Source organism: Pelodiscus sinensis, chromosome 1, assembly GCF_049634645.1.
Source record: "Pelodiscus sinensis isolate JC-2024 chromosome 1, ASM4963464v1, whole genome shotgun sequence".
NCBI lineage: Eukaryota > Metazoa > Chordata > Testudines > Trionychidae > Pelodiscus > Pelodiscus sinensis.
Window position 1 is genome coordinate 95989886 of NC_134711.1, and position 26596 is coordinate 96016481.

The 26596-nt window shown below is 46.1% G+C and overlaps 2 protein-coding genes and 1 long non-coding RNA gene across 3 annotated transcripts in view; 1 reads left to right on the forward strand and 2 right to left on the reverse strand.

The window, feature by feature from the left end:
* The window catches only part of PWP1 (PWP1 homolog, endonuclein), a 36397-nt gene extending 18932 nt beyond the window's left edge, over positions 1 to 17465 (reverse strand). The window contains exons 1-8 of the mRNA XM_075938363.1: positions 17290 to 17465; positions 17114 to 17172; positions 10319 to 10506; positions 9193 to 9278; positions 7222 to 7318; positions 5173 to 5283; positions 1966 to 2096; positions 912 to 985 (exon numbers count right to left, since the gene is read on the reverse strand). Of these exons, the coding sequence (XP_075794478.1) occupies positions 912 to 985; positions 1966 to 2096; positions 5173 to 5283; positions 7222 to 7318; positions 9193 to 9278; positions 10319 to 10506; positions 17114 to 17172; positions 17290 to 17355 (812 nt within the window). The 5' untranslated portion in view covers positions 17356 to 17465. The remainder of the gene's footprint in view (positions 1 to 911; positions 986 to 1965; positions 2097 to 5172; positions 5284 to 7221; positions 7319 to 9192; positions 9279 to 10318; positions 10507 to 17113; positions 17173 to 17289) is intronic.
* Positions 17466 to 17759: 294 nt separating this feature from the next.
* On the forward strand, positions 17760 to 25764 carry LOC142830833 (uncharacterized). The gene is made up of 2 exons (XR_012906356.1): positions 17760 to 17940; positions 20630 to 25764. It is a non-coding gene; the product is annotated as an uncharacterized LOC142830833 (long non-coding RNA).
* The window catches only part of ABTB3 (ankyrin repeat and BTB domain containing 3), a 282637-nt gene continuing 281051 nt past the window's right edge, over positions 25011 to 26596 (reverse strand). The window contains exon 17 of the mRNA XM_075938314.1: positions 25011 to 26243. Within this exon, the coding sequence (XP_075794429.1) occupies positions 26148 to 26243 (96 nt within the window). The 3' untranslated portion in view covers positions 25011 to 26147. The remainder of the gene's footprint in view (positions 26244 to 26596) is intronic.

Below are 26596 nucleotides of genomic sequence, written 5' to 3' on the forward strand. Positions count from 1 at the left end.
TATTGAGGTGTGCTCCTCCTACCCTACCATATTGTTGCTTTAAAAAAAACAAAAAACAAAAAAACAAAAATCAGAGACTAATGGGAAAAAAAAAAAAAAAAAAGAGCTTTTGTAGGCAAATCCCACTTCTGCAGATGTTGTTAAAAATCACTGATGGGGCTGGGTGACAGAAAGGTACACCCACACAGATGTTGAGTTGATTCTTCCACCAGTCTAAAGAGTTCCTCACGGATAGCCTGTCTGTCCAAGGTATATCGGACTGGAGAACAGTTTGTTCTGAGCCACCTTGAAAGCAGCAGAAATGTAACCTTATGTGATCGGTCACAAAGATGCAAGCTGACGTGTCCCAGAAGCTGAAGACAGTTCCTTATGATTCAAGAGCTTCCCCAAATTGCCCATACCAAATCTGACATGGTGACGAATCTAAAGGAAGTTGGGATCTGGTTGCCAACAAGTCCAAATACATTCCTATAAACTGCATAGTTTCTACTGGGGTTATCTGGCCTAGTGTAATCCCAGGGAGATGAAGAAAATTTTATATTTGTGCTATCGCTGCTTCGTCACCTCTCTGCACTTTCTGATTTTGTCAGTGAAAAGAGCACTTCCCAGCACATCATGCAATCCTGTCCTTTGGAATTTGGTACCAGAGTTGCCAGGACAGCAGGACCACAGAAATGGCTAAAAGTCACTTTTGTTTTAAGTACAAATTTTAAAAATACAAATCACTGGGAGATGGTCTCGATTTTCACTTGTGCGGAGTCCAAGTACCTTTCAGCTGAATTAAACTGAGCATTAATTACATTAAGTTGATCTTTAAGCAATGAAGTAATAGATCTGTATAAATATTTCATACAAAAATTATGTATATTATTTACAGTTAACTGTATCTAATCATTCAAGTTTTCTTTTACCTGTTTTGCTTATTCCATGACAGGTCAAGAACTGCATCAGTATGTCCATCCTGATTCCCTTGTGGTGTTGAACTCTAGATACAGATACATTTTAAAGAGATTTTAAAATATTGTATCTTCCAGGGAAAAAAATCCCATGCCTTTATTATTTTTTAACATACCCTCATATAGGCAAATGAGAAACAGCATGATAATTCAATATTTCCACCAGCTGAAACCCTTTCCATACAGTGTAGGATATAGAAGCACCTCCTCTTAGCTTGCTTCTTTTTCTCTCTCTTTCCTTATCTATCCAGCACACAGCAGAAGCTATACTCCCTTTTGCCAGCTCACAAAGATTCAAATATTCATCAGCTAGTATGGAGCTTCTTTGGGTGTCTCTTCCCTCCCCCCCCCCAATTCTCCTTGCTCACCACCCCTGTTGTGGTTCCTACTCTCTGCCATATAGTCTCCTCCTCAATCACCACAGGTTCACTACCTACTAATGTCCAATTTTTTTGAAGTTAAGAAAGTAAAGCGATGATAAGCTACAATGAACATTGCTTTGGGAAGATGGGAATCCTCCAGAATCCCTCTTCCTATTTTTTCCTCTCCAACCCAGTTACCTGTAAGTGAGAAAGTTCCATTAGCTTCTTTAATTAATGAAATGCTACTGCAAATATTATTCATATACATATCCAAACTTTTCAGCAGCAAGATGCACAGAATAATTACCCTTCTCCCGTGAGCTTTTTACAATCTAAAGGTCTGAGAGAGAGTTAAAAATTAAATCCTCTTTTCAATTACACAAAGGAGTGGGCCCTTGAGGTGGATAATGGATAGATTATGAGACAGAGCCATACCGATAGTTTCTGAGAGATGCTCAAATAATATCTTGCAGATGTAGTGTCTCTGTCAGAGGTAACTAAACCAGACCTTATACTTTTTAATTAAAAATGAATAAAAATATCGGTGTGCATTACTTGGCTCAAAACTGTACAAACTTAAGACAAAGACATGGTCCTGGACTGTAGATTTTGCAATTGAAGCAGATCAGTAAATGTGCAATATTTACCTTCTTTCCCTTTTTCTTCTTTTTCTTTTCTTTTTTACTTCCAAGAGAAAAGACTGGCTCTAGAGAATCCACTATATCAAGGTCCCAGACTTCAATAACAGGGGTCATGTTACCCACTGCAACATAATTTCCTGTAGAAGCAAAACCAAATGCCAGCTACTGTGTCTATGTAGATTAACATACACAAAGTGCAGGATGATACAACCAGATTATTTCATTACTTATTTTGAATGAATGCCTGTGAGCTCAGAGCCTTTCAATGACAAGTTGTACGTGGTTGGTGTCCAGTTAAAGTTACATAAGTAGAAACTGCCTGCAAAAACCTCCATCTTAGAGTTTATGGCGAGATGGAACAACTAGTTCACCTTGTCTGACCTCCTGTATACCCCATTCCACTGCGACCACCCAGCACCCACACAAAAAACCCAAATGACACCAAAGAATTACTTCCCATGGAGATTAGACTGTTATGTGTCACAGGCACAGAATAGGAAGGCCCAATTTGCACCAGTGCACAATCATTTCCCTGTCACTGCAGGGACGTTAAGTGAGATATACACAGATAATCCTGGCAAGTGATCTGCATCCATGCACAGCAAAGGAAGGTGAACATCTCCCAACATGACTGCCAACCTGATCTAAAGGAAAATTCATTTCTGAGCACATGTGGTGATCAGCTAGACCCTGAGCTTGTCAGCAAGAACTAGCCAGCCAAACATGAGAAAGAGACTACTCAGTGCCACCTCAAAGACCACAAAATATTCCTTCTCTGATACTTCAGAAAAAGATTTAAAAAGAGTTCCAGAATATAATGTTGCGGAGGAAAGGGAAGAGCGGGGAGGGAAGAGTTGAAGGGGGGGGGGGAGGGGCAGGAGAAAAATCTCTTCACAATCCTGCCATGAACAGTGGCTGGCTGAAACCCTGAAGTATGAGCTTTAGGAGCATAAGACATAAATCAGAAGTGAGCCCTAGAGTTGATGAGCCCTGATCCATACCATCACAAGCAATCCTGTTATATAATTGCACTCACAGCCAACTTTTACATATATATCTTCCCTTTAGTACAATTACAGGCAGTCCCCGGGTTACGTACAAGATAGGGACTGTAGGTTTGTTCTTAAGTTGAATCTGTATGTAAGTCGGAACTGGCGTCCAGATTCAGCCGCTGCTGAAACTGATCAGTTTCAACAGCGGCTGAATCTGGATGCCAGTTTTGACTTACATACAGATTCAACTTAAGAACCACAGGCATCCCCAAGTCAGCTGCTGCTGAAACTGATCAGCGGCTGATTCCAGGAAGCCCGGGGTAAGGGCTTCCTGTAGTCAGCCACTGGTCAGTTTCAGCAGCGGCTGACCTGGGGATGCCTGGGGCAGAGCAGCTGGGGTGCTGCTGGGTTGGTCCAGTAGCGCCGCCGCTTCTCGGCGCTACTGGACCAACCCAGCAGCACCCAAGCTGCTCTGCCCCAGGCGTTCTGATTCAGCCGCTGCTGAAACTGACCAGCAGTGGCTGAATCAGGACGCCTGGGGCAGAGCAGCTGGGGTGCTGCCGGGTAGGTCCAGTAGCGCCCAGAGAGGCGCTACAGGACCAACCGGCAGCGCCCCAGCTGCTGTACCACAGGCGTCTGGAGCAAAGCCGCGGAGCACGGGGGCAGCGGGACAGCCCAGACGTGCCGTGGCTGTCCTGCTGACCTCGGGCTCCGCGTCTTTGCTCTGCTTTGCTCTCCGTCCCCCTGGTCTGCAGGCCAGAAGGACGGGGAGCAAAGCGGCGGAACACGCGGGCAGCAGACAGCCCAGACGCGCGTCTGGGCTGTCAGCTGCCCGCGTGTTCAGCCGCTTTGCTCCCCGTCCTTCTGGTCTGCAGACCAGGGGGACGGGGAGCAAAGCAGAGCAAAGCGACGGAACACGCAGGCAGCGGACAGCCCAGACGCTCTGGGCTGTCCGCTGCCCGCGTGCTCCGCCGCTTTGCTTTCTCTCCCTGGTCTGCTGGAGACCAGGGAGAGGGCCCTGTTCGTAACTGTGGATCCGACGTAAGTCGGATCCGCGTAACTCGGGGACTGCCTGTAAAGATAAAAATGAAAAGACAAGTATGTAGAGCCCACTAAATTTTAAAATATATATATTTCAGAGTGTTGTTTTAAACGACATTTGACTCTGTTGGCCATGACTTCTCTAAACAAAACCCAACACATTTGCAAACAAGTCTAAAGAAAACTTTTCCTTTTATCTGCCTGTTTGCTGTTGGTATTAGACTAGTGTCTTAGTTTAGTTATTCGGTATGATGGCAGTACTATAAGAACTCTGCAGATACATACGTAAATCTCTACAGCTCTAGAACAAATTGTTCACTGTGATGGGGTGTACCTGACCTTTTGCGGCCCCCGTTGGAGGCCCGGAGGTCCTACTACACTCTGCTCCAGGAAGTAACAATGAAGACCAGCCCTCCAGGCCTGCCTAGAAAAGCCAAAAAGCAACCAATCAGAGCCCAGCAGGCTCAGATAAAAGGAGATGCAGGGGCCTAGGAAGTCACTTTGTGGCTGGGACCAGAAAGCTGAGGAATGGGTACTTTTCTCTGGAGAAAGAAGCTAAATGGGACCCAAGAGGGGAAAAAAGACCTGAGAACTTTAACTCTAATGGGCAAAAGTCAAGGGATCAGACAGGAAGAGCCCTAGGGAATGCAGCAAAAACTAAGTGAAGGAAGCAGTATGTGGCTGCTGTATATTGGATTCCTGGGGTGGAACCCAGATTCCCCCAATAGCCAAGTGGCCAAAGCACAAAAGGGAGACAAGACTTCTTCAAAAGCTTGAAAAAAGGGCTAAATTGAAAGGTTTCAGTAGCAAGGCTGAGGACCTGGTGAGGGTAGATAGTTTGGAGAACTAATTTGCAACCCCAAATTTTTCAACACTGCAACTGGGCTGAAGAGCTTAGTCACTGAAGATATGTCCTGCAAGGTCAGCAACCTATGGGGGTACCATGAGCGGGATACAGATTGCAGAACTACATCCTGCCATCAGGTGACACTCAAGAGATGAATGTCTTGTTACATGCACCATCGAGTTTAACTTTTCCTCCTCTGTCTTGGCTTTGCTTTTGTGTTAATAATGATTTCCTGCAGCCGTATTAAGTCATAGCATTAAGTTATTTATACAGTTCATATTTAAAAACTGCTATTGCTAGATAGGATTTCTTTTGAAACCTAAAGATATTTACCTGGAGATTCATCAGGATTAGGATCAAAGTTAAGCCACTCCACACTTAGCGGATATGCAGGTAAGAGGATATCATGGTGTACATAAAATGAATCCTCTTCATGATTATAAACTGAAAGAGAATTTGAAAAACATTATGTCAGTGGTGAGAAAAATAAGCCACTCTATATTAGGGATGTTAAATTTAAATGAATTGGCTAATCAAACAGTCAATGCAATTTGCATCGACTATTCGATTAGTCGATAAAGGTGCCTCCGACTTCAAAGTGTAGCAACAGCCCCAGGGCGAAAGGCAAAAGCGCTGTGGGGAGCACGGGTCCAGCAGGGGAGTCGCCAGCTGACCCCATGCTCTATGCAGCGCTGCCGCTTTGAAGCATCTCCTTTTCACTGAGCCTTGCTGCCTCTGATAAAGGTAGCAAGGGGGAGAAGCAACTAGTCGACTATTGCTTATTGGATAGTCGACCAGTCATTCACATCCCTACTCTATATAGTACATTCCCACACAGTTTGCTGGAGCAAGTACAGGTTGGACCTCCCTGATACAGCACCCCTGGGACCTGACTGGTCCCAGATGAGGGATTTTTCCAGACCACAGGAGGTCATTTCTGGACCCCTGCCACCAACTCTGCTGGCCCCCAGTTGCCACCCTTCAACCGGGACTCTCTGGTCTTGGAACATCCGTTGTCCTACTGGACCATGGATGTTGCCGGACCAGAGTCCTGGTTTAAAGATGTTCAACCATTGTTAATTTTCTCAACGTAGAGATAATGCCCAGAAGCTATATTGGTGATGCTGTCAGTCTCTAGCACAGAGTCAAAGCCTCCCAGCGTAATGTTAGGCACCACAAAATATTTTCTTTAGGTAACAAATTTGGACAGAAGAATGATGCATCAACATCAAATACAGACTGATTCAGTTTATGCCTTGCACACCATCATCATCTTTTTGAAACTGTTGTTTTAAAACATCTAGTACATAGAAGACCCTTAAAACTCACATCTACTATATACTTTAGAGAGAGTTTGTGTCCCCATCCGCCTGTGAGTCCATTTGTTCAAGAACTCCTCCTAAACGGTACGAGGTAGGACCACCAAATTTGGCAAGCAGTTTCCTCTTATAAACTAAAGCAAGGTCAGGATTTGGTTGTGCCAGGTTAATGGGATGTGCATGGAACGGGACTGTTTTGTATCAAACAGAAAGGAAGGGGTGTGATAGCAGGGACAGTTATACTCATGCATGACCAAAGTGGGACTAGCCACCAGCCAGCACCAGCAAGTGGCCTGACCCCCTCCCCCCCCCCCCGCTCCCAGGGAAGGTCAGCAGATGGCCTATGTGCCAAGACCCCAGGGAGCGTGCCCCACCCACCGCGCCCAGGGAACACTGGTGGTTGGCCTCCCTGCTGTACCTGGGGAATGCTAGTGGGGATGTGTGCTTCCCCTTTGACTCAGCCCCGGGGAGCAGCCAGTGGGCATGGTGCAAGACTCCCCACCCAGGGAGAAGCCCTGGCCCAGCTCGAGGGAGAATCCAGCAGAACCAGCACAGCCCCCTCCCACTCCATGCTGGCCCTAGGAAGAAGCCGGTGACCACCCAAATTCTAAGGTTCCATCCCCTCCCCTGACTCCTGCACCCCTCCCACTCCCTACTCACCTTGCCATATCCCCCAGGCTCCTGCCCTGAGGTCCCCACATCTGCAAGACCCTACCTTGACTCCTGCACCCCCCACACGGCCAGCACCCTACCCTGAAGGACCTGAGCAATGCTAGTTGTCTTCTAGTCTAGTGTATTTATAAAATAAGAATGAAAGAGTATTACTGATTAACTGATGTTTCATTGTACAGGCACCCTGTATATTAACACAGGGTTAACAATTGTTGAACAGTTATTTTACAGAGGTAATGACTCAAAAAATGTAGTTGTGCCAGATGCCCCCTTCCATTCAAAACCCAGGATAAATGGAAAACAACAGAGGGAGCAGTCCTTTAAAGCCACAGGGAGCAGACTAAAAAGTATTTTCCAGCCCTGCTTTTCTGAACAAATACAGTTTACTTACGGTGAACTTCTAGACTGCAGTGGTCCTTATCAACCCGTCCACAAACAATTAGATTGTCTGTAGGCTTGATCAAAAAGTCTTCCTGTTCATATTGCTCCTATAGGCGAAGGAGAGAGGAAACATAACAAGTTTAAAAAAACAAATTATCTGAAGCAGAGAATATTAACCTTTACCACTAATTGAAAAAGGTCACAGAAGGGTGACCTTTCAGCAGTTATATGTTTACACAAATACAGGAGGCCCCCGACTTATGACCGCCTGAGTTCCGACTCCCCGCAGTTACAACCATTTTTGTAAGTGCGTAAAGGGTTGAAACTCCCTGATTTACGTCCTCGGCCCACATTTGCAATGACACATGGAACCTATCATAAATGAGGGAACCAATTGCGTCACAAATTGGGGGCCTCCTGTAAATGCATTTTAACATTCCTCCTAGGTACCTCCCTCTACATCATGGAATGCATGATCCTGGTGAAGAGGAGAAAGAAGAGTACTAGGGAAGAAATCCAGGACTTAGCAAGCAGCTATAACTTTTGAGAACTTTTTCTCACTGAGATCCAGTCTTGTGAGTAAACATTGCCAGCATCCCTTGAGTCTATCTCAAGCACAGTCAATTGTCATTCTGAACCTGCTGAGCTAGTAGCTGAATCTTTCCTTGGTGCCGTGGCAATAGCCAGTGTATGGCTTCATTAGCCAGGGAAGCAAGGAGTAGGTCAGGTGCCTCAGGATCTCTATCACCAATGAAAGCCCACCTGTTGGAATTCCTGCTTGCAGCTTTCTGAACAATCCTGTGTTCTTAAAGATACAAGTATCATGCATCTCCCTGATTAGCCCACATTAACACTTGTGAAGCATCCTATGGCCCTACTGCTGTTAGATATACAGTAATGGAGTTCTCTATCTACTATGTCCTGCATATTGTCAAGAATCACAGTCCCGAGTAACAGCAGATTAATGGCCCTACACGCTTGGACACGATAATAGCCCCTACTACAGATTTTCCAACTGCAAAACGATTTCCCACTGTCTGGCAGCAATCTGACCCTGCAAGCATCAAGAGTGCAATCATCACTTGCTTCTCAACTATCTGTGCAGCTCATTTTGGTGCCCATGTGCTGGAAGGATGGGTTGAGTCTGTCACACAGATCCAGGAACGCTGCCTTTCGGATCTGAAAGTTCTGCTCATCACCCCAAACTGACATTAGGATGGGATTTCCCCAGTCAGTGCTTGTTTCTCAGGCACAGAAACAGAGCTCCGGGCTCTGAAGCTGTTCCACGAATACCACGAACCATGACTTGTCTTTTACTACAGTCTTAACAATATATCTTTAAGAAATGATCATATCCCCTGTCAATATGGTTCTGCCCGTGGATCTGCAAATACCAGATGATCATGCATCCTATAGTTCCAATGATCAAGAGATGAGTGCAGAGTTGTGCAGGCTTATAGCTTCTGTCAGAAATAACAAACAGCAAAAAGTGTTATGCAGGTTTCTGGAATTTTTTAAGAGTGCAAAAATAAAGGCACACGTGGATAGAAAGCGTGGCAAATTGGCATAAAGCCAACCAAGTTATATTTTTCATATGCATGACGCCTAGTTCCCAGGATATCTAGGCAAGTCATTTTATCTCACTACACATTGTAGAAAATTCCCAGAAGGCATTGTGTCAGACAGCAACATGAAGTACACTGGGACTGCAAAGCACAGTACATAAGCACTCCTGCAAAGTACACAGAGCACTGATAAAAGCAGCCAAGTATACACTCACAAGCAATTTTGTAATTTGGGGTTCATGCCAATTTAATGTGTCAACCAAAGTCTGTAGTAGAGGTATGGCCTTAGGTGTCTAGGAATACTGCTAGGAATCCCATAAGCACTTTTTAAAATTGTATGTAGGATTTAGTTTATGCTGTTTAAGATACAAACACCTTCAAAGACAGCACAAGATTTAAAAAAAAAAAATACTTACAGTATCTTTAATGGTGACATAAGGATCATGTTCATTACTCCCATACACTGTAAGACCTGCTAAGGTATCTCCAAGGCTAACTGTATCTATAATGAGAATTTCAGTGTATCACAGTTATTAACAATTAAGGGGCATTTCTTGTCTACATGGCAATTTTTAGAGCATTAGCATCGTCTTGCTAGCTTGAGTCTGTTGACAGAGGTTGGGATACTTGCTGCCATGGGCTGTGTAGACCAACCCTAAGAGAGCTAAATCTTTACCAACATAGCTTGTTCCCTTCCCACATGCAAGGTGCAGCATGCTTCCTACACAGCCTGAGCACCTGCCCCCCTCCCCGCCCCCTTTGGAGTGAAGGTTTCACAGGAGGGGCTGCAGGAGCTTTGGAGCAGGGCAGAGCTTTGGGGGGAGGGGGGGTGGCAGAAGCAGGGCAGGGAGGCACTCATGGGCGGTGGCTGAAAGCAGAGCAATACAGCTCAAGGCTGCTTCATTTCGCTGGCTTCCACCCATGTTGCTCAGAGAAGGCAGCTTGGGAGAAGGGGTTGAACTGCTCCACACATTCAATAGTGGCAGCAGGAAGCACAGCAATTTGACTGGGGTCAGGTCATTCTACTTCACGCTACCCCTGGTTGAGCACAGGGGCAGGTCCCATCTCTGCTGCCAATACTAGTCCCCCTCTCTTCCCACTAATCCCTTGGGCCACATCTCTTGGGGGAGGGAGGGGAATGGAGGTGGGGAGGAGCAAGGGAGAACCAGGGAGTTTGTCTCAGGCCCAACTCCCTAGGGATGTCCCTGGTGGGGGCAGCCAATAGAGGGCAGGGAGAGGGAAGGGAAGAGAATGGGGTGGCCACTAGAGTTGGTACATTTGCCAGTGTTGGCTGCCTGTTTGGTAGGGATGGCCCTGGAAAGGGCCAGTAGCTCCATCTACTCCATTTCTTAGCTCCATTCAGATTACTCCCAACTTCTACCTGAATATGGGCAAATGGGCCTTTGAATCCTGAACTTGAAAGCACTTGTTAAGGAAACCTGTATAGCTATAGGCTACTGTCATGATTAGCGCACTGACTTAATCTAACAGAGATTCTTCATTTACTCTGCACTTTTGATGGCAGAAATAGATTTACCTTACCCGCATTCTCCTCTTCATCATATTTATCCAAAGCATATTCTGCCAGCTCATCATCATTCAGTTTTTCAGTGTCTTCCTCCTGGTCCCTATCTGCTTGTGCACGTTCAACTGCCTCACCACTAGCAACATCCATGCGGCCTTCTGCAGCCTGTCCATGTTCTTCTTCATCACTGCTATCTGCTTCTTCTCTGTATAAGGAGAAAACATTCACTGCATTATCAGTGTGGGTTGGTTAAGAGTTTGGGACATTTTCACTACTTTGCTTGGGGGACTGGTAATGGGCACTGGAATATTAACTTCCCTGCTCACATGATTTCAGTTACTGTCTCTATGCCAATGACTCTCAAATCCATATTTCCACTCCTTTCCTGTTTCTTTGTAGCCAGACCAGCATTTCAGCCCACCAATGATCTTTTCTCTCTGTCTTCCTGAGAGACTACAACTTATTTCTTACACACAGATGTGTTTGATCTTGGAATCCTCCATCACACAACCCCAAACCGTATCCAAATCTTGCTCTTTCTTCCACCACATTTTAAAGTCTAATCTTCCCGCTATGTCCCATAAGCTGAAATTCTCATTTGTGTTTTCACTAGAAGACTTACCCAACGTTGTCTGGGTCCAACCCAGGGCAGCAAATCCTAACTGCTGACTTCTCCCCAGATCAGCCTGGGCTGGGGGAGGAGGCGGGCAGAGGAGCTTATGCCCTGGCTTCTGCTCTTCCTGGTCTGGCCAGAGGAAGGAGGGGGACCCATGTCCCCCCAGCTGTCAGTTACACTCCAGGGCTGGCTCAGGGGTGGCGTGGGGCCTGGACTGGGGGAGGAAAGAGCCATGCAGGCTGCTCATGTGCACTCCTGAGGGCAGGCTAGGGTGTCAGCTGCTACCAGCCAGTGGCTTTCTGCTGGGGAATCTTCTAGCACCCTGTGATCATTCCACAGTATAACTCCCTCCTACTTTCCCTCACTTTCCATTTTGAGAGAAAGTTTATTTCTAGGCACATCGCATTGTCCTGGCATAATCAAGACCATGCTTTAATTTAGGACCATCACATTTGGTATGCAGCTTCCTGTTATCCTATCTCTTATCGTTTAGGAAGAATTCTTGAACAAAAAGGACTCACTGATGGACATACATTTTATATATATATAATCCCCAGTCTATAGGAAACTATAGACGAGTCAGCCTCACCTCAGGCCCCAGAAAAATCCTGGAGCGGAACCTCAAGAAATCCATTTTGAGGCACTTGAAAGAGGGGAAGTGATCAGGAATAGTCAACATGGATTCACCACGGGCAAGTCATGCCTGACCAATCTGATTAGCTTCTATGATGAAGTAACTGGCTCTGTGGATATGGGGAAGTAGGTGGATGTGATAGATCTTGACTTTAGCAAAGCTTTTGAGACAGTCTCCCACAGTGTTCTTGCCAGCAAGTTAAGGAAGTAAAGACTGGATAAATGGACTGTAAGGTAGATAGAAAACTGGATAGATTGTCAGGCTCAGCGAGTAGTGATCAACAGCTTGGTGTTCGTTTGGTGGTCGGTTTCAAGCAGAGTGCCCCAAAGACTGGTTCTAGGGCAGGTTTTGTTCAACACTTGTGGAGATAAGATTAACATCTACGCGGAACAGGGCTTTCTCAGCTTTTGCTCCCAGGCTGTGGAATTCTCTTCCTCAGGATAGTCACATAGCGCCAACGCTAGTGTTGTTCCAGTGTCAGGCTAAAGCCACCATTTTTACTCCTGCTTTTATTAATGTTTGAGTCTGTATGTGTGTGTTCCTCCTCTCTCTATGTTTTTAGCTGGTTATGTCCCTCTGAGGTCTCATATTTTAAATTTTTAATATATATTTGTATTTTTTTTTGTTTGTTCTTGTAAGCTGCCTTGAATATTTTAAATAGAAACGCGGGGTAAAAATATTTAAATAAATAATAAAATAAACAAACATCTTTATTAACGATCAGATTGAGGAGCCAGATTGCACTCTCAACAAGTTTGCAGATGCCACTAAGCTAGGGGGAGATGTAGATAAGTTGGAGGGGAGGGATAGGGTCCAGAGTAACCTAGACAAATTGGAAGATTGGGCCCAAAAAAATCTGATGAGCTTCAACAAGTGTAGAGTCCTGCACTTTGGATGGAAGATTCCCAAGCACAGTTTCAAGCTGGGGACCAACTGGCTAAGCAGCAGTTTGGCAGAAAAGGATCAGGGGATAACAGTGGATGAGAAGCTGGGTATGAGTCAACAGTGTGCCCTTGTAGCCAAGAAGGCTAATGGCGCATTAAGAGGAGCATTGCCAGCAGATCTAGAGAAGTGATTATTCCCCTTTATTTGGCACTGGTGAAGCCACATCTGGAGTATTGCATCCAGTTCTGGATCCAGTTCTGGGCCCCCCACATTAGAAGGGATGTGGATGCATTGGAGAGGGTCCAGCAGAAGCAAACCAAAATGATTAGGGGGCTGGAGCACATGACCTATGAGGAGAGGCTGAGGGATTTGGGCTCATTTAGTCTGCAGAAGAGAAGAATGAGGGGGAGATTGGATAGTAGCCTTCCATTTCTTGAAGGGAGGTTCCAAAAAGGAAGGAGAGAGGCTGTTCTCAGTAGTGACAGAGGGCAGAACAAGGAGCAATGGTCTCAAGTTACAGTGGGAGAGGTCTAGGTTGAATATTAGGAAAAACTATTTAACTAGGAGAGTGGTGAAGTACTAGAATGGGTTACCTAGGGAGGTAGTGGAATCTCCATCCCTAAAGATTTTTAAGTCCCAGCTTGACAAAACCCTGGCTGGGATGATTTAGTTGGAGCTGGTCCTGCTTTGGGTAGAGGGTTGGACTTGACTTCCTGAGGTCTCTTCCAGCCCTAGGATTCTATGATTCATTATAGTAACCTCTCCAGTATCCCCAACATCAACCCCCCCACACTTCATCCTCCTAAAATGCAGCAGCTAAAATGTCTCCCTGCCTGATGTGACCACTCCAGCCACTCTCTGAAGGACTCCAGGGGCTCCAACAATTGTTTTCGCTTCCTTCCAAAAGAAGCACATACTTCATTAGTTGTGAATCAGGTAAAACTGCTATGGATACAAATTACATTTGCTACAGGGGAAAAAACCCTATCCCAAATACCCTAAACTTTCACAATGCTTCCTTTCCTAAGGCAACAATTTAGATTCTTCCAACATATAAAATACAGATGTCTGAACATCAACATGTGAACAATGTAATGATTCTTGCAGTTTTGCTTTTCGCACACCACTTTGCAGGAGGACTCCCAACTGCTAACACTGGAGAGAACTCCACAAAAGGGATGTAAGTGACTAGTTGAGTGAGTACTCAACTAGTTGCTCCCCCCCATCCAACTGCCTCTGTAACAGAGGCAGCTTGGGGGGGGGGGGGACGGAGACAGGGCAGGGGCGGGAGCAGGAGCCGGTCTTGGGAGGAGCCGGTTTAAAAGCCGTATCCTCTCAGCACCATCTCTGCAGTGTGGGGGTGGGGGGCAGGAGAAGCAGAGCTGCAGCAGTCCCAGGTGTGGCGTGAGCCAGAACTGTTCAGTCCTGGCTAGGAGCTAACCCCAATGTGGCTCTGCACTTTAAATATAGCAAGAGCCCAGCAGGCTCTTACTACATTTAAAGTGCAGAGCCGCAGTGGGCACCCTGCACTGCCCCGGCTTTAGCGAGTAATCGAGTAGTCAATGGAAATTCCACCCACTACTCAGTTAATTAACTGATACTTAACATCCTTATCCCACAAGAGGCTTCTCCCTAGGGGATATTCTACTACCCATACATTCAAAACTCCTGCTGACACCAACCAACAAAGATCCAGGGTAGAACACAAGCTTGCATCTAAGAAAACTACATCTAATGCAAAGGTCTTTCAGTTTTGAAAAAGCTTGCTGAAGAGCTATTTGTGACATTTGTTTTTTAAAATATCTCTTGCCCTTCATATGACAGTAAAAACAAGTAGCAGGATAATTAAATATTCTAAATTTAAATCTGACTTGCGATCTTTGTACAGAAATAAAATGACAAGAGCACTAATGAATTCTATGAAGCACAAGATGTTAGAAAAAGGTCATAACATTTTTAGTTATGAGAGGTAATTCTCTAAGCTTCCACACTGAATTTTAAGAAATTACATTTAAGAGACTCCTCAAATCTTGCATTGCATACTTCTCAAGTAAGGGTAGGAAATCCATAAGAAAAGGGCGCATGCAGTTTACAGTTTCACATGCAAAACTACTGATAACAGCAGTAGAATTATAAACTAGTGCGGGGGAAAGGCGGAGAGAAGCGACCCATAAAAGTTAAGCTTCTTAACACAAAACACCAGAAATTCAGAAACATTTGCATTTTTAGGGACAGCCACTAGAACTTACTAAGTATGTTTTGAAAGTTCTATTAGTAAAGAAAAGGGTAAACTTAAAAAATGAAAGCTGAAATTAGGTAAAGCAGGGCTGGTGAACCCATGCAGCCCCCAGCTTGCCTGGATCCAGACCCCAACACTCAGAACTGGGGAGTCCGCACTGGCTCTCCAGCTCCCCACCCGCAAGGCTGGAGCACACAAAATCTACTAGCTTGGGCCCACCTAAGCTCTGGTGTGCAAGGGGAATGTGGGGAGTATCTCTCTCACATTCAGGGGCTTCTCACTTGTGAGTGGTCCCTGACTGATTTTTCTGTGGGTCAGCAGCCCCCTGGACCAAAAAAGGTTCCCCACCCTAAGGTAGAGGGAAGCTGACAGTATTCACCTGAGTGCACATGGAATTCCTGGCACTTGGGGGCCCCGATATGACAATCAAATTAGTACTTGCACTGCACCAATGCAGAGCCCCAGTGGGACTATGGACCTGAACACGTTTTCTAACAAATAAATGTTGTTACCTTCCACTCAGGTAAAATGAGTAGTGTGCTATTTTTCAGTGAATGTAGGTAAGTATTCTTTATTTAACAGCAACTGTTTTTCATGTCTGCAACAGTGACAATTCCAAACATTCAAAACTCATGAATCAAGCATCTAAAACTCATGAGATGGGCTTAAAATTAGGGATGTTAAAATGTGGGTTCTTTTGGTAAACCTGCAACCATGGACATTTTCAGGGGTTACACATTCACACGTGGAGGGAGGGAGGGGGAGACGGCAGTCCGTGGGACATTCCGTGTGCATATCGGCTCACGCAGAGCCACCTGCCTGCCCCCGCCCCCACGCTGCTGCCTGAGGCTTCCACAGAATCACCTGTCCCCCTTCGGATACAGAGGCCGCTGATAGCTGGGGGGAGGTGCTTGTGTGTAACCGTGAGTCAAGCTCATCAGTTAACCGTTTAACTATGTATACTATCACATCCCTACTTAAAATCACGACATTAAAACTAAGTCTGAGATTCTTTAGCGAACCTTTTTTGGGTTGGGGGCTGCTGACCCACAGAAAAATCAGTCCGGGGTGGGGGAGGCCACACACAAGTGAAAAGTAAAAAAGAAAAACTAAACCCGATAATGAGAAAGACATTTCCCACACCAGGGGCCGGGGGGGGGGGGGAGGGGGAGAGAGAAAGAGAGGGAGGAGGCGGCTAGTAGATTTTGTGTGCTCTAGCTCCACAATGGTAAGGTGGGGGAGCTGGAGCACTAGTGTGAGCTCCCCAATACTGGGGAGGACCCCCCAAACCCCAGAGGCCAGATCCAGGCAATCCAGGGGCCTCATCCAGCCTTAGGTTCCTCACTCCTGGCTTTAGTGGTCAACATTCAAATTTTACTCCATAACCAGCAGGGCTAGAAACTCACTCTTTTTAAACATGGAAGCTTAGAATCTTGCCTAATTGCAAAAGCTGACAACATTCCTTACTAGTGGCAAGTATAGATGAGTAATTGACCTATTTCCTAGACTCATAACTCATATAAAGCTGGTTCAAGGCCATGGCTATACACTGCAGTTAATCTGGGGCTCTGGCACCCAGATCTCACCTATTAGGGATGTGACCAGCTAGTCAATTAGTCACTTTCCCCCCCACCTCCGCTGCCTCTATCAGAAAGAGGCAACAAGAGAGTGGGGAGAGGGCTTGAAAGGGTCAGTACCACGTGGACCCTGGGCTCCATGCGGTGCTGCTGCTTTGAAACACCACAGGATGCACAGAGTCAGACTGACTGAGTCACCTGTTGACTCCATGCTCCCTGCAGCACTTTCACCTGGGGCTGTTGCTACATCCTTATTGATTAACTGAATAGTTGATGCACATTACATCGACTATTCAATTAGCCAATTAATCTAAATTTAACATCCCTACTACGTATATTTGGGGGAGACATTCGGCTACTGCTGTTATGCTGAGACACTCTAGGATTCTTTCCCAAAGAACAGTGGCTTTGTCTACACTTAACAGTTTAAAGCAGGGAAGTGCTTAAAACTCAGTGTGGCCAGGGCACAAGTGCTGGGAGAGAGCTCTCACAGCACTCTCTGTAAACCACCTATGCAATGGGAGTAGCTAACAGCGCTGGGAGCTCGGTCCCAGCACTGTAGCCTGGTTCACACTGGTGTTTCACAACACTGTAACGGGCTGCACTGGGGGAGGGGAGGAAGTGTTGGAGGGGGTGGGTGTTTTTCACACCCTTGAGCCAGAAAGTCACAGGGCTGTAAAATGCCAGTGCAGACTAAGTCCTCGCTGCCAACGGGCAGGATCCAGCCCCCGTTAGGGCAGAGCCCCTCCCCCAGCACGCCCGTGATTAAAGCCCCTCCAGGCCAGGGGCTGTTCAGTGCGTACCCTGGGCCACACGGGGGGTGGGGGAGAGTCTCCCCCCGCCAGGCAGGCGGACACTCACCGCAGCGTCTCCGCGGCCTCCCCAATGAGCCGCTTCAGCTCCTCGGCGCTGAGCCGCACCTGGAAGGGGAGACAGGCTGAGATCCAGCAGCCGGGAGCGCGCCGCAGCGGGAGGGAAGGGGGGGGGGTGGCGGAGGAAAAGGCACGTTTTCCAGCTCGAGGGGGGGGGGGTCTCACCTTGTCGGGCGTTTCCTTGGCAACCGCCTTGCGCACCCAGGTGGCGCAAGTCACGGGGCCGCTCATGGCTCCGGCCGCAGCACGTGCCGCCGGCTACTCTGGACTCGCACGCTGCCGCGAACGCCGCGGCACGAACGGTCGCGTTCCTGATGACGTAGCTGCAAACTTGACAACTGCTCGGGGCCAGGGGAGGAGGGGAAGACGAGCCGCGTGAGGTCATCACCAAGCGCCCGAGCCGAGGCCTGGAAGGCAGGGGCGGGTCAGAATCTGAGGACCCCAACCCGAGCAGGAGAGGGAGGGAGCTCAGCCAATGAGGGGGGGCAGGGCCAGAGGGTCCGGAAGCTAGTGGGCGTGGCCAAGGGGTGGGGCAGGGGGCAGGGACGTGGGGGAGGGGCGAGGGAAGGTGCTGGCTGCGCCCGCGCAGGGCGGGAGCGGTGTTTGTCCTTTCCGCGGCGGGGCGGGGTCTGGTGCAGGGCGCCAGGCTGAGCGCTGCGCGCGCGCATCTGTCCCGTGCCGGCCGTTTGAGCGGAGCTGTTAACCGGCGTTCAGGGCCGCGCCAGGTGGTTTCCAGCGGGAGGAGCGATGCGCTGAGGCGAGCGTGTCCCGCCTGCGGACACAGCCTGAGTCTAGCGGCTTGTGTGTCTGAATCCGGTAGGCGCGAGCTGCAGCAGTCTCCTTGCTCACAGGATCCAGGCCCGCCCTCTGTGGGGATGGGGGGGGGGAGCTAATTTAAAGGTGGCTCAGGGCCCAGTGATTTAAAAGGGCTCTGGACTCCTGCCGTGGCAGCAACAGCGGCTGGAGCTTCGGGTGACTCAGGCTGGGCAGTGCTGACCGGCTGGTGTGGAGTAGGGCTGCAATAGCATAGTCGATTAACTGATAAGCAAAAGCTTATTGGCTAATGCAATAGAGAGACGCATTCCCTGCCCCCCCACCCCAGAAAATTTTTCAGCAGGTGGGCTCCGGCCAGGTCCAGGACTTACCTCCACTGTGGCTCTGCCTTCAAAGTGTATTAGGAAGCAGGCAGACAGCCTGGCTCAGTTCTGGCTTGTGCTGGCTCCAGGAGCTCAGCTCAGCTCAGCTCAGCTCCCCTGTGACAGCCAGTCCGTGAGGGGAGCTGGCTTTTAAACTGGCTCCCCTTACAGATCAGCTCCCACCTGACAGTCCACGCTGCTGCCTCTGGCAGGGGTCCCCTCGGGAGTGGGGCCAAAGTGCACTGGCTAGGGGCCCCCACCCCATCGGGACTATAGAATAGTCAAGTAATAGGAATTCATAAGGTTAATTGACTATTCAATTAACCGATTATTTAACATCCCTGATTGGGGGAGGGGGGGAGGATAGCCACTAGCCCCACCTCTACCACCTATAGCCCTGTCTCTTCTGTCCAAGGCCCTACCCCTTTTGTGAGGTCCAGGAACCAAGTTCCCCTACGTTGTCCAGGGCCTAGCGAAGTCTGCCATCCAGCAATCCTGTGCCCTGAGTTCTGTCCCTCTGCTTCTTCAGAGCCACTTGCAAACTACATTTCTTCCAGTCTGCTTCTTATACTACTGATTGCCAAACTATTGCCTAGCCTCAGAGTTTGGAATAGGAGAGCCTCACATGGCTTAGCTTCTGATCAGGCTTTGCTATATGTCTCTATTGTTTTCGGTAGTGGCCTCTATCATGTCTGGCTATCTCACTCATTTAATTGTTTCTTCCATTTAACCTGTAAGAAGCATACAACACCTATGAGCTTTAACCAGGTCTCTGATTGTCTGCTTCTTCTAATTCTCTCAGGCTGTCTACACTGCTGGCTTTTGCCTGCAGAGAGTATGCTAATGAAGTGCTTATTAGTAACTTTCTTGCACTTCATTTGCATAATCTCAGCCCAAGGCTTTTTGCACAAGAAGGTTTTGTACAAAAACTAGCAGTGTAGACGGATCCGTTTTGCGCAAAAAACCCCTTTTGCGCAAGATCCTTATGCTTCAAAAAAGGAGGTATAGAGAGCATGCGCAAAAGGGTTTTTGCACAAAATGGATCCGCTTACACTGTTTTTGCACAAAAAGCCTCTTGCACAAAAAGCCTCGGGCAGAGATTATGCAAATAAAGCATGAGAAGTTGCTAATGAGCGCAAAACAGTTGCTAATGAGAAGTTGCTAATGAGCGTCTACACTGCTAGTTTTTGTACAAAACCTTCTTGTGCAAAAAGCCTTGCTTGGGCTGAGATTATGCAAATGAAGTGCAAGAAGTTACTAATAAGCACTTCATTAGCATACTTTCTACCTTTTTGCGGGCAGTGTAGACATAGCCCTAGGGTCTCACGTCAGCCTGCTGCCAGCTATCAGCAAAAACACTGTTCATCTCTCTCATTAGTAGATCTGACCAGCTCACTCACCTCAAGTCCCTTATCTTCTACACTAAGTTATAGCTTCCCAGTTCTTCTGATGTCAGGGCCGGATTGAGGGGGGGCTAGCTGGGCAGCTTCCCAGGGTGCCAACCTATGTGGGGCGCCTGATGGCAGCTGTAAAGGGTACCGCGCGCGGTGCACCTTAAAGCTGCCATCAGGCGCCACATGCCCGGGGCCAAAGGCCGCATGGCACCCCTTAGGGCTGCAATCAGGCTCCATGTGCCCAATTGCAACTGTAAGATGTGAAGTGTACCTGGGGGGTGGAGCCGCACATGCATCGTGTGCCCGTTGCCCGGGGTGCAGGAATGGCTCGAACCGGCCCTGACTGATGTTCATCATGCTGGCCTCCTCATGTCTCTGGACTTCTCACACTTTTGTTCTGGAGTAGTGTTTCTTAAACTTTTTAAGACTGAGGAACACCAAACAATTTTTTTTATGGGGAACACCAAAGATTTTTTGTTGAGGGGAAAAAAAAGGTCAGGGGGGGAAAGGGATCCGGGGCAAAGTTACTGAGCAAATCCATCAAAATTGGGGGCTAAATGAACAAAAACAACCACCTTGCACTGTTTCAAAATATGAATGTCAGCCTCTGTATCATTGTGTGTGTCTAAACTATACTGCTTGTGTCTGATCTAAGTAATAAACTGTTTGGAAAGGTATCAACTATTTTCCCTCCTGAACACCGAGTGAATTACACTGTGCTTAGTAAATAATAAAGGTGTTCCTAAGGTATGTCCTCTCTAATAACACTTTCCCAGGAACAAAAATTAAATTAACACCATGGATCTGTCCAGTGGCCTGTATCAGATGCTTCAGAGAAAGTGCAGGAAATAAAATTCCATAATTGCACAACTAACTCATAGAAATGTTTGTTTTCCTTTTTCCCTTCCAAATGATGGAATTCTACCATATCTCATTAAATTATCATATGATGGGAAAATATCAATTGAAACAAAGTAAGAATATGGCCTTTATTAAAATAAGCTGCAGTCATGGCTGGGAACTACAAGCATGGGAAAATGTTTAAATGAGGTTAAGGTAAGGAGTATTTCACATAATAAAATATAAGTGTTTGACAGCAAAATTGAAACTTGGCAGACAGCATGACTATAGTATTTTATCCATATGTCAAGCAGACAGCACTCTAGGGTGTTTTCCATTTTTATTGTGCGCCTTCTGAGTGCTGGAGAGAGTAGGAAGTAATATCTATCAAAATACAATGTTTACAATGAGCTTCTGGCATTTCCCGTGCCCCGTTTGCTTCATCCGTTTGTTGTGTCTTGTCTTGTATTTATAAAGTGATAGCCCAATGAGGCCCAACACTAGCTACAGCCTCTGGGGTCATTGAATAGAAGTAATTCCCATGCTGGTGTTCTGCTGTACTTTATATTTTAGTTACTGTACTGAAACTCCTTCCTCCATACTGCAAGAAATCATTTCTTCCCTGTACCTTTTGGTCACATGATGCTCCCCTACTGGGACCTCAGGAAAGCTCTATGTAAACACAGAGCCTCAAGGCCATCACTTAACCCCATGTGATGGAGAAAGGCAACTGGAACATGTGACATTGGTCAAGCCAGGTAGAACAACGGCATTGGGTGGTTTTACAAGAGCTGTGCAACGGCCTGAGGGACTTCCTCTACTCATGAAAGTGGAATCCTTCTGCTGGATGAAGCCTGCAGTAACTAGGGGGTAATACCTACGGATTCCTTTTCAACAATACAACATGGAACTGGCTTAACCCCCCTCCCCCCAGTAACCTGGAAAATTACTCACCACCCTTACATATCTGAGAGGCAATACTTCCCCATTTGTAAGCACAGGGTCTGAGCGCAGAAAAGAAAGTTTTAATGAAAGGAGGGAAGTCACCTGACATTAATTAGGGGAAAAAAATTACAAACAGGATTCATAAAGCTGTGAGCAGGACACCCACCCCAGAGTGTGCGGGGAAGTGTCTTCTGCCTCATATCCTTGAGTTCTACAACCAGACATTCCTTTATTGTATCCCACTCTCTGCTTCCATAGCCCACTCACAGTGGTTCTCCTTGGTCATGAAGGACCCAGGGTTCAGAGGTGTGTCTTGTGTGAGTTTGCCTCTGGACCCGGGGAACAAAGCCATCTTGCTTGCTTTGCCATCGGAGTATTTGCTCTGGCTGGACACGGCCCCAGTCGCTGTTCCTCACCACCTGGCCACCCCACCAATCGCTGTTCCTTGCTTCCTGGCTGCCTTGCCAACTCTTGATTAGGGGATGTGAAGGCTTAACCCAGGCCTACTCAATGTGCGGCCCATGGGCTGCATGCGGCCTGTGGCCCGTTTGTGGCCCACAGTGTGTTTTGGGTTTATGTGGGGTTCAACATGCAGCCTGCGGCTGAGATCCTTTGAACATGGCCTCCACTGGGAACATGCGCCACAATAGCGAGTCAATATAATATTCTTCTGTTGATATGCATTTTAGTAATTAAATTCTTGGACTGTCAATGCTCTTTAAGTGCTGTCATATGGGTGGAAATCAGGTAAATACTGCATTTTATTAATATCAGCAGAACTGATATTTAAGTTGCATTTAAGTTGCGGCCCTTGGCATGTGCTGTGAGTATCATTGTGGCTCGTGGGGCTTCCAAAGTTGAGTAGCCCTGGTTTAACTGGTTAACCTGTAAGCTGCTTACCACTTAAAGTTAACCAGGGGGGCTGGAGCAGTTCCCTGCCTGTCATGGGCAAGGGGCTGTTCCACCCCTATACGGGGCCCACTGTGGACAGGGGATGTTCCAGTGCAGCTTCTGCCTGTAGCAGGCCCGGACGCCCCACAGGCAGGGGCTGCTCTAGTGGAACAGCATCTGTCTGCAGCCGGCCTGGGCACCCCACAGACAGGGGCTGCTCTGGCATCCATCCTGGCAGGAGCAGCCCTTATCTGCAGTGAGGGGGCCACTCCAGCCTGGCCGGGGTGAGAGGAGGAAAGAGGGGGACTCCAGCCCAGCTGGACTGGAGCAGCTGCCCAGCCCTCCTCCTGTTTAATTGGTTAATCAGTTAAACATAATGTTTAACTGGATAACTAATTCAACAGGATTTTATATCCCTAATATTGATGCTGCATTGCTTCCTGCCTTTGGGAAGCGATTGTGCAATGCCTCACCCTGACAATTAAATCGATAATAGTGCTCCTGGTAAGGGCACGCACCACTGACACAAGGAACATAGCTTGGACATGCAAAAGCAGTTTAGTAACTGCAGTGGCTTTAAATCGATGTAACTTAGGTTGATTTAATTTTGTAGTGTAGACTTGCCTTTATTCCGGCATGTGAGGGACTTTTTGCAGTTTAGTTGCTGGAGATGGGGTTTATGCTAAACTGAAGAAGGAGACTCATAATGGAAAAAGCATGACCACATAAGGGGCAAGTTTATACTTATAATGCTGCCTTGCAATGCAGCTGTATGAAGATGCTCTATGCCATAGGTTCCCAAACTGGGGGGTGCGAAGAAATTCTGCCGGGGGGAGGGGGGGGCAGTCCATCCGATAAAAAATTTCAGGGGAGGATGGAGCATTCTGGGCAGACTTCAAAATGGCTGCCTTAAAAAGGGCAATGCCTGCTCTGCTCTTAAAAGGGCAACTTTTTTTTTGTTTTTAACAAGTTTCAGCCCCGGTCAGGTCCTTTGTTTTTATTTTTATGCTCAACAAGCGTTGCTGCTTTTTTTTGGGGGGGGGGGGGGGACAGGAGGAACGGAGGATCTGTGAGGGTTTCTCCAAAATCAAAAAGGGGCATGATGCCAAAAAGTTTGGGAACCACTGCTCTATGGGAAGGTCAAACAGCTGAACAATTTAATGTAGGGCCAGCCATGAGAGTTGTTGGGAGAGTGTGCGATGTGCTGGTATCTCTCAGAGTCACAAAGGAGCCAATTCAAAGGTGCTTAGCGGAGCCCGTGGGCACATTCAAGCTCCCACTAGGATTAGCTCCTCACCAGGGCCATTCCATGGTGATGCTCTCATTCTTTTAAACTGCTCTTCCCAAAGCATACTTCTTCTGTGACCCCTAGTTTATATAATTGCTGCAGCATTACGACTCCAACGTCAGCTCACCCAGATCTTCATGTATCCAAATTGTCTAGTTGTACAAATATGCTTATACTTAGGCAACTTGAATGTGCAGGATTCAGGGCTGTAGACTGAATGCTTCTTGGAGCAGGGATCGTGTCTTTTCCATGTTCTGTACAATGCCACTCGTCATACTTTGAGTGCTGAAGTAAAAAACTGTCAGCATTCCCAGCTGTGAAATCCATAAAATCATAAAGATCATGGTATCCTGTTACTAGAAGAATCCCAACCCTGCTGCTGTTTGAATTATACAGTGAAATACCTGAACTGGAAAAAGGAAAAACAAAAAAAAATTCACTGTAGCCATTTCCTAGGCTAGAAAAACTGCAATTTTTATTGAACAGAGATGGCTCATAAACACATTCAAAAGAGCTCCACCTGCTGTTCAGGAGTCTTCATTGCAATCTAATAATCTTTGAAGGGAGCTGTATGAAATTGAATTAAAATATTAATCTGCTATGTTTATTAATAAACTTTGCCTCCCAAATACAGAACAGTCAACTATTATTTAAAGTATGAAAATATATTACTATTGGTATAATTTAAATCAAACCTTTGAGGTAACAAATGTACAAAAAAAGGCAGTCAATGTATTAACTTTAAACATTTTAAATCAACAGAACACATTTTCCAGAGGTAAACATAAAAAACAGCTATTTGTGGTTTTTACAAGCCACCTAAAAGAATATAAACCTCAAGTGCCAAATGACTAGATAGTTGCTGGAACTCTCCTGAAGCTGTATTAATATTTCACTTTCAATGGGCCCCTAAATTGAAAAGTGTGAAGCATGAGAAGCTGACCATATAGCATTTACTATCCAAAGGCAAGAGAAAACTGGAATTTTTTTTAGAGACTGATCCAGTGTAACATTTAAGCACATGCTTTTAACTTTAAGCAAGTGAGTGGTGAGATTAAGGGGACTTTTCACATGCTTAAAGTTAAGCAAATGCTTTGCTGGATTGGGCCCTTAATTCCATTATAAAAGGGGGGGAGGCTAATAATATAATCTTTTGAAAGAGGAATTTAAGCATTGCTGTAGAGTGCCTAAAAAGTATAGGCCTGTTAATTGGCACAAATAAATAACGTTGTAACTTGCATTAACATGAATGGGATTTGCATACCTGCCTGTTTAGTGAAAACTTGTGATATTTTCACCACACTGAAAATGGTCCTTTTGGCAGTTGTGTTCACACCTGCATATACAAAACCCATATTACACCTGCCCCAAAATAATGTGACAAATTTACTATCAATAAAACCATATTTTAATGCCAATGATTAATAAAAGTTCATATTTCAATATTGCTCACAACAATAATATACAATTTGCACAAAACATGGCTGTCCAACAAGAATATTTTGCAGGCTATAATATATATATTTTTTTCCTTAAAGAACTAAGTGCCAGAGTTCATGCAAATAAATTTAAAGCAATAACACAACATGAGCAATCTTGTTTGGTTTTTTAACAAATTATCAAACCCATTCAGACAGAGACATCAGGATACAGCTAGATAGGTTATATACACATTTTGTTGTGACCCTTTCTGCATTCAATTATGGATTTCTTCTTCCCATACCAGGTCCCTATTAAAGACGGGGCCAAATAGAATTCTGAGTATTCTCCACCCACTTGGACCACTAGAAACTCAAGCACTTGCCTTCTACTGTAGATGACTATGAAGGAGGCACTTATCCATTGACCTCGTACGTGGGCAAGTAACCTTCTCCAAAGCCAACTTCAGTCCTGATCCACAGTCTCAACCACATTTGTAGTGGGTGGCTGTCACTCCATCTCTCCTGTTTGTGACTGGTCCTAAGGATGATTTGCTTCATCTCCAGAAGTCTTTAAAGTTGGAACGCCCAAACTAGAGAACTAAACAGCAGTGCACCACACAGCACACCCACCTAAGTGACCAGATTTGTACAGTGAATGACATGTATCCTCTGATTTGAAATTTACATGTAATATACACAAATAAAGCTATTCTATCAAGGTGCAAGTTTATTAGTTTCTGGTGTGTTCCCTTGAAGTTTGTTTGTTTTTGGCCTATACACAAAACTACCAACAGAGTTTATACAAGAATGGTCTGTCTGATATAGTTAGTTCATTATGTGGATCCAGTTATACAGTCCCTACAAAGAAAAACACCTATTGACTTCACTGCAAGTTTTGCTTACATATTAGACCAGACCCAGGAAATTAAATTGATCTCTGCTGTTATTCCTTTGTTATTCAGTGCATTTACAATCCGTGTGAAGTAGCAGGATCTGTTTTTTCCGAGAAGGAATCAGTTTTACTGATCTGAACCAGGACTTGTATTCATACATGAGTAAATTTCTATAGTCCATAGACCAAATCTTGTTCTCCTTAATTTTGATGAGACTACTTCTGTTTGGGTAAAGGAGCAAGATTTGGCCCTATGTGCAAATTTTTAAAGTCCTTTGGCATTATTCCATACTTGTTGGCCTCAGGTGCTGCCTAAAAGAAAGGGATATTTAAAAAAAAGATGAAATGCAATTATATTAAATCATGCTATAGATTAGCCTTACCAGCTAAACACTTGTGCATAGAATGTCACTCCCCTAAAACTCAGATTGCCAGTGTTTTCTCAGCAAGCTTCAATTCATGAAAATGCTTTACACCCACACCTGAGCTTCAATCTGCAGCCTGTAAATATGTGATACTTCCAACAAAAATCACTACAAGTTTGAAGGCCCTGTTCCACCCAAGCACTTAAATACTTTAATAATCCTGTCTCTGTTTAACAAAACACTTAATAAGTAGGTGCTGAATTTTAATTTTAAAACACATGCTTAAGTACAACTGAACCA